Source organism: Chiloscyllium plagiosum, unplaced genomic scaffold (assembly GCF_037043375.1).
Source record: "Chiloscyllium plagiosum isolate Xiang-an unplaced genomic scaffold, Cpla_swu_hap1 HiC_scaffold_7, whole genome shotgun sequence".
NCBI lineage: Eukaryota > Metazoa > Chordata > Chondrichthyes > Orectolobiformes > Hemiscylliidae > Chiloscyllium > Chiloscyllium plagiosum.
Window position 1 is genome coordinate 14,450,003 of NW_028270145.1, and position 12,398 is coordinate 14,462,400.

Below are 12,398 nucleotides of genomic sequence, written 5' to 3' on the forward strand. Positions count from 1 at the left end.
CTGTGACCAGTGGAGTGCCACAAGTATCGGTGCTGGGGCCACTACGTTTTGTCATTTACATAAATGATTTGTATGTGAGCATAAGAGGTACAGTTAATAAGTTTGCAGATGACACCAAAATTGGAGGTGTAGTGGACAGTGAAGAAGGTTACCTTAGATTACAACAAGATCTTGATCAGATGGGCCAAGAAGTGGCAGATGGAGTTTAATTCAGATAAATGCGAGGTGCTGCATTTTGGGAAAGTAAATCTTAGCAGGGCTTATACACTTAATGGTAAGGTCCTAGAGAGTGTTGCTGAACAAAGAGACCTTGGAGTGCAGGTTCATGGCTCCTTGAAAGTAGAGTCACAGGGAGATAGGATAGTGAAGAAGGCATTTGGTATGCTTTCTTTTATTGGTCAGAGTATTGAGTACAGGAGTTGGGAGGTCATGTTGCGGCTGTACAGGACATTGTTTAGGCCAGTGTTGGAATATTGCGTGCAATTCTGGTTTCCTTCCTAAAGCAAAAATGTTGTGAAACGTGAAAGGGTTCAGAAAAGATTTACAAGGATGTTGCCAGGGTTGGAGGATTTGAGCTATGGGGAGAGGCTGAACAGGCTGGGGCTGTTTTCCCTGGAGCGTCGGAGGCTGAGGGGTGACCTTATAGAGGTTTACAAAATTATGAGGGGCATGGATAGGATAAGTAGACAAAGTCTTCTCCCTGGGATGGGGGAGTCCAGAACTAGAGGGCATTGATTTAGGATGAGAGGGGAAAGATATAAAAGAGACCTCAGGGACAACCTTTTCATGCAGAGGGTGGTACGAGTATGGAATGAGCTGCCAGAAGAAGTGGTGGAGGCTAGTACAATTACATTTAAATGGCATTTGGATGGGTATCTGAATAGGAAGGGTTTGGAGGGATATGGGCCGGGTGCTGGCAGGTGGGACTAGATTGGGTTGGGATATCTGTTCGGCATAGACGGGTTAGACCGAAGGTTTGTTTCCATGCTGTACATCTCTATGATTCTATGACAAAGCAGCTTTGTATTTTCTGAACTGAATCCAGTTTCTTCACAAATTCAATATTCGGCGGAAATTATGCTTTTGATTTTTAGAACTTACAAGTATTGCCATGAATATCACACTAATTGTATATTTCCTAATGATAACAGAAATGGACAAGAAAGATATTGTATTCCTTATTGATGGATCAAATAATATTGGAAGAAGAGGTTTTACTGACATCCGTGACTTTATAGCAACAATTATTACAGCGTTTGACATTGGAAGTGATCGAGTGCAAGTGGGCTTGGTACAGTACAGTGATGCTCCAGAATCAGAGTTCTTCCTCAACACCTACTCATCAAAAGATGAAGTTATCTCTCATGTAAGAGAACTGAGGCAGAGAGGTGGCAGAACTGCCAAGACTGGACAAGCACTGAAGTATGTACTTAGATACCTTTTTACCAAATATTCAGGTAGTAGACAAGAGGAAGGTGTTCCCCAGTTTCTCGTACTTGTTACTTCTGGAAAATCGAGTAATGACATGAAGCAGTCATCAGATGCCCTGTTAAAAGCCGGTGTTACAACATTAGTCATCGGAACAGAGAATATGATAAGTCAGCTGCAAGAGGTTAGTTCCGACCCTAGTTTAGCTTTTGGTGTGAAAGAGTTCCGTTTTCTTCCAGAGATACAACAAGATGTACTATCACCTTTGTTAACACTGACTGGTGTCAGGAAGACTTCTGAATCACCAACAGTTCGAACCACCAAAGGTAACTCCATTTTGCGTAAGCACGCTTTGTCTAAATTATCTTATGCCATAATAAATTTATCAGATAACCTTGGCTTTAGCAGTCTTCTCTCCTCACTGATTACTCTAACATTGAATATATTTAATTTTGGCCACACGCTTAAAAGGCAATGTTTATTTTTTGGAAACTCTGTTCTAGGCTTGTCACAAGACTGATATTAAAGCATCTTTTTCTCTAAAATATGCAGAAGAACTCACATAGTTATAGGCCATACTATGACGTTTGGCTTCAAGACATACTGGCTGACAGGTCAAAACCAAGAACAGTATACATTTTCAGACTAAGTGATACTATTTATTTTGCACAAACATCTATATTTTAGGTGTGATGAAGACCATGTGCTCTTAAGAGTCTCATTTTAGAGTGTAGTGTAATGCAGCAGTATATGAACTCCGCCCATGCTATGCTGCTCAGTGAGGTGCAATACTGTGACATCACCAAAAGGATATTCAAATATCTTGAAGCTCTTACACACAGGAACAAATTACAAAATGCACGAGTGGTTGTCTAACTGCAGACACACAAGAGTTTGTTTTTAAAACTAGTTTTCAATCTTCACTGCTCTCCTGAAGGTGAAGGAGATATTCTTGGTGTTTGTTTGTTTGTGTAAAATGGGTGAGGGAGAATTGTTTTAGCTCTTACTTGATTTATATTTCCAGTGAAGGCAGTCTATCCCATGATTTGCTGTCACCCATTTCTCACCAGCCTGCAAGGTCCTGCAGGGTTTTATTGAGTCCCTGTCTGACCTGTGAAATACTATGATGAAAGATATGAGTCTGATTAGGCACTGCCAGAAGGCTGTATAACTGGTGAAAGCATCAAAGGACAGCCTATTCCTTTTTGTCATTGGATCCTCACGTAGATGTACATTCTATTATAAGGCGCTCCATAGTGATCCAGAGCAGGACTTGTGGTTACTTTATCACAGCTTTAACCTAGCGTTACTAAGGTCAGTTCTAGGGAGCCATAACTGTATTGGCTGAGGTCAACTAATCCAATACAGATGAGATCAGATTCTACACTATGAAGAGCTTCCCAACCAGACCCAACCCCCTACCCTATCCCTGTAACCCTGTATTTATCATGGCTAATTCGCCTAACCTACATTTCACTGAACACTATGAGCAATTTATCATTGCTAACTCGACTAACTTGCACATCTTCAAACTGTGGAAGGAAACTGGAGAACCTGGCAGAATCTCATGCTGAAACAGACAGAATGTGCAAACTCTGCATTGACAGTCACTGAAGATGGAATCAAACCTGTGTCTCTGTGAGGTATCAGTGCTAACCATTCAGTCACCATGCTGCCCAATTAGAATGGAAGTCATTGGAATGGATAAAAGATTTTGAAAATGATAAATCAGGACAATTTCAGCGCAATCTATTTAGATTCTCCCTATATGGTAGTCTTGTTCCTATTTCAGGGATTGATAATATATGATGTCCTTCTGATCAAATGACTTGTGTTTCATAAATTTGATCTGCAAATTGTTTTGAAAAAGGATACATATGAAGCAGTTGAATTTGATGTAATCAATTATGTAAATATAGAATCCCTACAGTGTGGAATCAGGCCATTTGGCCAACAAGTCCACACCGACCCTCCAAAGAGTAACCCACCCAGATCCATTCCCTTACCCTATTACTCTACTTTTATCCCTGACTAACACACTTAACCTTCACATCCCTGAACACCATGGTAATTTAGCATGGCCAATTCACCTAACTTGTACAGCTTCGGATTGTGGGAGAAAACTGAAGCACCTGGAGGAAACTCATGCAGACATAATCTAGACTCTAATGTAGTGTTTTCCAAAAGAAATTGATGATGACCCATATCTTGGTACCATGTTACCATCTTAGCCACAAGCGCAAATTTTAATGAGAAAACATCCTGGATACATTTGCGTAATAGCATTAAATACTGCTATTGTGTGCATCATTTAATAAACACTAACAGCATTCAATAATCAAGAAAAATTGAAGCGCTCACAATGATCAAAAATTATGAAGTCAATCTGCTTTTAATCTTACACATTTAGCCAACAAAACTACAAAAAATGTTAAACTATGACATGCACATCTTGTGTAAATGATCATTGAGATCACATGGTCATTGTCCATGTCTATTTTTTAATTTTTATTCACTAACCAGTAATACAATTAGTTACATCTGGATTCTCAATTAGCCCAACACAGCTGCTGGCAAATATATTGAAGAACAATGGCCTCGTTCAGGAAGTGTCTTTCACTTCATTTCTACTCTTGTTCTTTTTCATACAAGCTTTGTAACCATCATCCAAACATTTCTCCATTGAATGGTGATACACAAATTCGATCTAGGGCACACACATTGGCAGTAGTGTTTACACCTGGTTTCAGCTCTGATTTTATGAGCTGAATGGCAATACTGGTTTGCTGGACCGAATGGCGTACCCTGGCCCTAATTCATATGTTGCTCTGCTCTTTTATTCCAATCCATTTCATATGGAGAAGGCGAACTTAAAAATGTCTCCAAAGTCTCCCACCCCAAGAATAATAGGTTTTGGGAAAGACTATTATCCCTGAAAAGAAATAATGTTATTTCTTCCATAAATGAAAGAAAAGAGATATATCTTTGCGGGGGGAGACCACTCATTTTGGCCTGCTTACTGATGATCATCAAATCAAAAAGTAAAGAAATAGGTATCCTTTTTCACAGATTATTCCACTTTGAACACCTGCTTGTGCCTCCATCTATATTTCTTTTTCCCACTCTGTACAGATTGTGACAATTTATACTTTCTGCCTCAAATGACTTTCATAGCAACGTAGTCTCTCGTAGAATCATTGTCAGGAGAACAAGCCATGGTTATGAGTTATGCAGCTCATCGTGTACTTTTGGTATGCAGGACTTAGACTAGAACAAAATGGGTGAGATTGTGTCAAGCAGCAGTGGTTCCTCAGACAATTGCAGCCAAACCCTGCCTAAGATGCTCGGAGAAAGTGAGGACAGCAGATGCTGGAGATTAGAATCGAGATTGTGGTGCTGGAAAAGCAGAACAGGTCAGGCAGCATCTGAGGAGCAGGAGAATCAACATTTCGGGCAAAAGCCCTTCATCAGGCCTAAGATGCTACCTAGTTTTACTGACAATAAGAATTCAGAACAATTAAAAGACTTTGTTTAACTGTTAACAAGGCACATAACTGTTCAGATACAAATCTAATACTTTGACTTCAAAAAATAATACAACTTTAATAATCGAATCACTGAATAATCAAGTTGTGCATTTGATTTACAGAAATTAAATATTTGCGTGTATTTTCTGCTTATTTGCAACAGAAGCAGACAAAAAAGATATCGTGTTCTTAATTGATGGATCTTTTCATGTTGGAGATACAAATCTGCCAGCTATTCGTGACTTCATCTCAAGAATTATTGAGACCCTTGATATTGGAAGTGATCGTGTGCGAGTAGGCCTAGTACAGTACAGTGATATTGCAAAACCCGAATTTCTTCTAAATGCTTATTCATCAAAAGATGAACTTCTCTTTGAGTTAAACAGACTCAGACTGAGAGGTGGCACTGTGCTTAACACTGGAGCAGCACTGGAGTATGTCCTTAAGTTCATTTTTACCAAATATTCAGGAAGCAGGAAAGAGGAAGGTGTTCCGCAGTTTCTGATTCTTGTCACTGGTGGAAGATCAAGAGATGATATTAAAAAACCAGCAGAAGCCCTGTTACGATCTGGTGTGATGACGATAGTCGTTGGAGCTGAGAATGCCATAGAGCAGCAGCTACAACAAATTGCTTTGGACCCCAGCTTGGTTTACACAGTGGATGAATTTCCTTCTCTTCCAAAGATCCAACAGCAAGTGCTGTTACCATTGTCAACCCTAACTGGTGTGAAGATAGTGTCTGAAATGCCAACAATGAAGAGTATCAAAGGTATCTGCATTTTAATCTTTGTGGTTTGATGGAAATGCTTGCAATGCTCTAACTTGATAGAAATTATTTGGTTGTTAATATCTTCTCAGCTCCCAACAACAATATTATATCACTCACCCATCCACAAAATATATATAATTTTGTTGAGAGGGGTCTTGAAAACTGAACACGGTCTCACGTCATGGTCCTTGCAAAACTGCACAGGAAAGGCAAATTACAAATGTCATCGGTTGGGGATTTTATACAACAGTTGTTTATTAAATTTGCTCAATGTTCTCCTCATCAGTCTTGTAGATGGCCAGGCAGATTGAGTGATAGTGAGTTTCTCAGTACAATCAATGGGCTGTGGTAAGCTCCTGTTCTCTGAGAGTGAACACATTGTGAAAGTATTTTGTGCATTTTGTCACATTGCAAAGTGGCTGCTGTAATGATTAGGAGGTAACCAGACAGCAGTAGCTCATTCAGAGCTGCAGTCTCCATATTATTTCTTAATGGTGCAGAGTACAACAGGTCACCATCTTCAGATCCAATGGCCTGCTTCATGATCATCCTCGTGAGAGGTGGCTTTGATTGAACCCATGTTCTGCTATTGCAGGGGCATATTATGTTTCATTAGTAATCCCTTCACATCCCTCAGCCTCAAAAAGCCAGTCACCAAGTTTGCTGGTGACATGAGAAGATCCAGCACTTTTGACTGCTGCAGAATGAAGGCACCATGACAGATGCCAGGGTAGGTGTGCACGCAGACATTGAACATGCTTGCTATGGTCACGGACCAGCTGAATGTTTAGGAAATGGGAGGCCATCTTAGTGAAAAGTCTCCCTGGAGATTAAGACAATTAGGATCTGCTGCCAATTCCCAGAAGTTCAAAGCCACAGTGACTTACATGGCTACTGGTTGAGGATGGAACTGTTTCTCATGAGGGCACCATCCACGTAGAGAGCTGCAGCTCCTTGAGTCACTGACTTATCAATGTTCCTTCATCTTTGGTGGTACATGTGATGCTGAGGCAATGGCCTTCATTGCCTTCCTGCCCATTGGTACTCTCCTCTGCCTTCCTCATGCCCTGGTACTGGGGGCACTGACCCGGACTGGAATTGCAGCCTAATTCCATCTAGCTTATTCCGATCTCCAGCTGTTGCCTTGCTTACGATCAGCTGTACTTGACATATTTCTCAGATGCCCCTCTTATAGACCTGGCATCTCTGCAGCTTCACAAATTCCTCATCCACCCCTCCCATCGAAAACTTACGGACTGCTTGATCTCAGCACTTCTCTCCTACAATAGCACACGTGGTGATGGATGAGTTATAATTTCCATTGTTGTGATTGGAAACCAGTGCTAGAGTTACTCAGTTTGCAGCAGTATTGGCTGATACTTTTGATATTATCGAAATGTTTGGTAGAGTGACGGGGAAGACATGTTTCCCTTTGCAGAGTCACTTACCGGGGTGGGTGGTGCACAGGTTCAGGGTGGCTGGAATATAGATTACAGGGTACGTGTAGAAATGCTCTTTCACCCAGAAGATGATGGTTATCTGGGGTTCATTGCCTGGATTGATGGTTGAGGCGGAAACCCTCACTCATTTAAAGAATTCCTGTTTTCACAGGTAAAGTGCTGTAAGAAGCAAGCCTACAGGAAGGCTCTGGAAGGTGGGATAAGAATAGGGGGCTAACGTTTGTTTCTTTTACAGTTGGCACACCATGTCCCATGACCTCACTACGGTTTGACCTGAGATCTTTCAGCCTTGCTTACGTTTCAGAGTGTGACCTTTTGCCCAAGGCACGCAACCTAAAAGAATATCCATTCATAAGTTGTTATGACCACATAAGGCATTCAGTGTGGAAACAGGCTATTTGGCCCAACAAGTCCATACCAACCCTCTGAAGAGTAACCTGCCCAGACCCATTCTCCTGCTCTATTGCTTGACACTTACCCCATTTTCCAATTTAAAAATGATTTCTAGCAAAGCTTTAGCTTTCAAAAAGATCAGAAGTTAGTTTATTACATGACTGTTGTTGAATGTAACCAAGTAAAAAGTGATACAGTTGTTAGCTAACAGCGTTCTGTCAGTATGCTGTCTCAGAGTCTGTCTTCTACAAATCAAAACCTAAGATAGTTGCCATCCCAAAACTGCTGCAGTACACACCTACATTAGCTAACAGACTCATCCATTGTCATTTAGTCAAGGTATTTAATTTACAAATATCTCAGCCAAGAGTCTAGATGGGTCATGTTGCAGTGAGCTGGCACATCCAGGGGAACCATTGTCAGGGAGTTTCTGATTACCCTTAGAAATTTAATTGAATTTATAAAAGGATTTCTTTTGAATTTTTCCAGGGATGTGTCCATCATTGTCCAAATCACCAGTTCAATCTACAAGTGCAGTTTCCAGGAGCAATTTTGAAGAATTTCGTGCTCAATTTCAAAAGCTAATTAACATTCTCTATAAAATTTTATAATCACACTGTGGTGATAATTTAAAAGGCATGAATTCAAAATTAGGAGAGGAAAGGAAGCGATGGAATAGATAAACAATGAATGTATTTGTTTCAGAAGTGCCTTTTAAAGAGACATGCTAACTCAAAACTGTTGGCTGTTGTTTTGGCAGATATAACTGATAACCAGAATCGGGACATTGTGTTCCTGATTGATGGCTCAACCAAAGCTGGTTCATCATTTCATTCAGTGCGCGAATTTCTCAAAGGCATGATTGAACACCTCAATGTTGGGTTGAACAGGAATCGCGTTGCAGTAATACAGTACAGCAAGGACCCAAAAGTTGAATTTCTTTTGAACACCTATTCAAGTAAAGATGATATTTTAGATGCAGTGGACAAGCTGAAGCCTATGGGCGGAAGGATGCTGAATACCGGGGCTGCACTGAACTATGTCATCAGCAACGTCTTCACAACGGCAGCAGGCAGTCGGCGAGATGCTAATATGCCGCAGCTTCTGGTGCTTCTCATTTCTGGAAAGTCGAGTGACAATGTTAAAGAGGCAGCAGGGGCATTAAAAAGAGCTGCAATAGTGACATTTGTTATTGGGGCCATGGAGGCAGATGGCAAAGAAACACACGAGATTGCATATTCTACTAATTTACTGTTTGCTGTTCACAACTTCCAGTCTCTTCCAGATATCCAGGATCAGCTGCTGCAGCCCCTAAAAACACTGATCGTCGAAATTATTAAAATGCCGACCAGTGTCACTGAAGGTACTTGGGTTGGAATAATGCGCTTATGTAGCTTTCAGTGTTAAGTAGGTGAAGTAATGGAAGCAATTTGATGACTCAGCCAGTCAGTCAGTCAGGTCACAGCATACAGAGCAGGAAGGTTGCAGGTTTGGGTTAGTCGCTCTCAGCTAATGAAGGATACGAGTGTACTCACTCCAGTTGTTATCCCTAACTGATCATGGATAGTGTCACCCATTGAGGACAACTCACCTATGAAATATGGCCTTTTTATTCACTATCATGTTTAATTGTTCACTGTTGATTCTTCTTGGGATTGCTGGCTAAGTGAATATTTATTACATCACTAATATTGCCCTGGAGAGGTGCCTTCTTTAACAGCTACAGTCTGTTGGGGGGAGGGCTATATGGATAAGGTGGCAAGGGGCACAGCAGAATGCTAGAGAGTTTATCTGGGACTCAGTTCAGCCTTTTGTTAAATGCCTTGGGTAGTGAGATGTGTCCTAACCTTTGCAAGCAAACATGATTCAGAAAGATTTGGGAAACTCTCTTAGCATCAAGTCCCTGAAATTGAAGGAACAAAAGTAATTGCTGAAATAAATATTAAAAATTACTGAGAGTGGAAGGGAACAGAATCGTATAAGAGAGGGAAGAAATATTCAAGCATGGAGAAAGAATGGTAAATGCTCAGAAAAAGGTAGAAAAGAAGAAATTATAAGTATCATCAGAAAATAAAAGAAAAACACAGAAAAAGGTTTGGAAATAATACTGGGAAATGTTCCACAAGACAGGCAGAATGACAACGAGCAAGAGAACAATAAGGTAAAAATTAGTGCAAAGAAGATAAACTGATATTGAGTAATGGAGTGAGATGCAAGTCTCGAGAGTGGAGATGAGGAAAATACCAATGAAGAAAGGGAGTGAGAATGGAGACATGTTTTATTGCAGTCTGAGAAATTATTTCATGGAGGTCCACAAAACATAATTAAAACGCTACATTGCTATATTTCTTTAAATGTTGATGGGCACGAAGATATCTGAGAATACTTGGGTGGTTTAGATCTAAGAAATGCTGCAGTGAATGTACAGGGGGATTATTATAGCAGTGCTTTGGTCTAAGGCGGAGGGAGTAAAGATGGTAGTGAATGTTGTTGAGGAACAATGAATAGAGACCCTTTGGAGGGTGTGGGTCTGTGAGATTGAAGTGAAGGGGCTGAGGAGAGATCCCTCTAAAAGGGAATAGAGAAGGTGAAGGTATCTCTGGAATAGTAGACAGAGGTTCATCTGAAAACAGTGTTGTGAGTAAAATGAAAAGGGCAGGATTTATACAGTTAATAGTAGGACCCTGGGTAGGTCGAACAGAGAGACCTATGGGTTCAGATACATAGTTCTTTGAAAATAGTGTCACAGGTAGACAGGGGAGTTAAGAAGGCATTCAACATGCTTGCCTTCATTGCTCAGAGCTTTGAGCATAGGAATTGGGACGTCATGTTGAGATTGTTCAGGATTGTACAGTACTTTTGGAGTACTGTGTACAGTTTTGGTCACCCTCCTAAAAGAAAGATATTATTAAATTGGAGCGGGTTCACAAAAGATTTACCAGGATATGCAGAGTCTGGAGAGTTTGAGTTAAAAGGAGAGGCTGGATAGGCTGGGACTTTTTCACTGAAGCATAGGAGGTTGAGGGGTCACCTTATTGAGGTTTGTAAAATCACGAGGAGCATTGATAAGGTGAATAGCAAAGTCTTTTCCTTGGGTGGGGGAATTCAAAACTAGAAGGCATATTTTTAAAGTGAGAGGAGAAAGATTTGAAGGGCACTTGAGGGGCAACCTTATCACACAGAGGCTGGTTCTTATGTGGAATGAACTGCTAGAGGAAGTGTTAGATGCAGGTACAGTTAGAACATTTAAAATACATTAGGACAGGTATGTGAGTAGGAAAGGTTTGGAGAGATATGGACCAAATGCAGGCAATTGGGATTAGATTAGTTTGGGAAACTTGGTCAGCATGGACAAATTGGACCGAAGGGTCTGTTTCTGTGCTGTATGACTCTATGACTGCAAGTGAAAATGGAAACATGAAGAAGAATGAGATTTCAGGAATCTCTTTGCTGACTGGAAGCTAATGAAAGAAATACATTTGGATCTTCGTTGGTCGACATTATTAAGCAGGATAATTAACATCAAGAAAATGCACAGGTACTTATAATATTCACAAGATAACCTTGGTGATAATTATTCTTTCTTATTTATTACAGGTGACAAGAGAGATATTGTGTTCTTAGTTGATGGCTCTTACAATGTGGGAACTTTCTTTTATTTGATTCGGGATCTTATTATTAACTTAATTCCCAACTTTAATATTGCAAAAGACAAAGATCAAATTTCAGTGGTGCAATACAGTGACGATGCAAGGATTGAGTTTCCATTAAATGCTTACACAAACAAAGAATTGGTTTTAACTAAAGCCAGACAGCTTCGGCTTAAAGGCGGAAGAACTCTCAGGACTGGGTCTGCTCTGGACTTTGTCAGAACGAATGTCTTCAGTAGTTCTGGTGGGGGCAGGCACCATTTAGGGATTTCCCAAATCCTGGTGCTCATTACTTCTGGAAAGTCACTGGATGATGTGAAACAGCCAACAGAGAAGCTGAAGCAAGCTGGTGTTGTGCCATTTGTTGTTGGCATTGGGAATGTAGACAAACAAGAACTACATCAAATTGCATATTCACCCAACCTGGTTTTTCAAGTGGATGACTACTGGGGTCTTTCAGATCTGGACTTGCACCTGCTCAGCATTTCACAGCATGTAGAAAGTGTCCCTATTCCACCTATTACCAGCGCAGGTAACCAATCACCTTTAGTACTTAGTTTTGTCCATTAGAAAAAGAACTACAAATTAGTTGTTATCTGCTTTGGGTGAATATTGCATTGGAGCAAGGGAAAGGCAACACTTTCTTTGAAGTGAACACTGTAACAGTATACTTGGCACTAACAGGGCAGATATAACTACTTAAGTAGTTTCCATTCCTTCCACTGGGAGCAAAGTGTCACTGGTACAGTGTACTTGGTTGCAGTGATTTTCATCTGGCTGTGAGTGACCTGGGCTCAGTCTCTCTGCAGAAGCCCACAATTTCAGTTTTTGTGTAAGGGGTCAAAACACAATTTACAGCAACTGCAAATTCAGGCTTATTCCAAGTTGTTGACGGCATTCCTTAAATTTCACATCCCTCTCCACTGTATAAATTACACAAATTCACAGCTAAGTACTGCCATATCACAGAAATCTGGTGATTTTTTAAAGATTCTCTTTTGTTGGCATCAGTAAGTGGTGGTAAAACATACACGAGAAAATGAATTAACAGGAGAGATAAAGAAGGACGCAATATTTTCATACATAAATAATAAGACTATCTCAGAGTACTACACAACATTTACAGCACATAAGCAGGATAGTTGGTCAATGTCCATGAAATAATGACAAG

At 40.5% G+C, this 12,398-nt stretch overlaps 1 protein-coding gene across 2 annotated transcripts in view; it reads left to right on the forward strand.

The window, feature by feature from the left end:
* LOC122551334 (collagen alpha-3(VI) chain) overlaps positions 1–12,398 on the forward strand; it is a 58,943-nt gene that overhangs the window by 36,000 nt on the left and 10,545 nt on the right. For both annotated transcript variants that reach the window (XM_087988752.1, XM_087988753.1), the window contains 4 exons: positions 1,152–1,754; positions 5,119–5,724; positions 8,338–8,940; positions 11,175–11,759. In XM_087988752.1, coding sequence (XP_087844878.1) covers positions 1,152–1,754; positions 5,119–5,724; positions 8,338–8,940; positions 11,175–11,759 — 2,397 coding nt within the window. The remainder of the gene's footprint in view (positions 1–1,151; positions 1,755–5,118; positions 5,725–8,337; positions 8,941–11,174; positions 11,760–12,398) is intronic.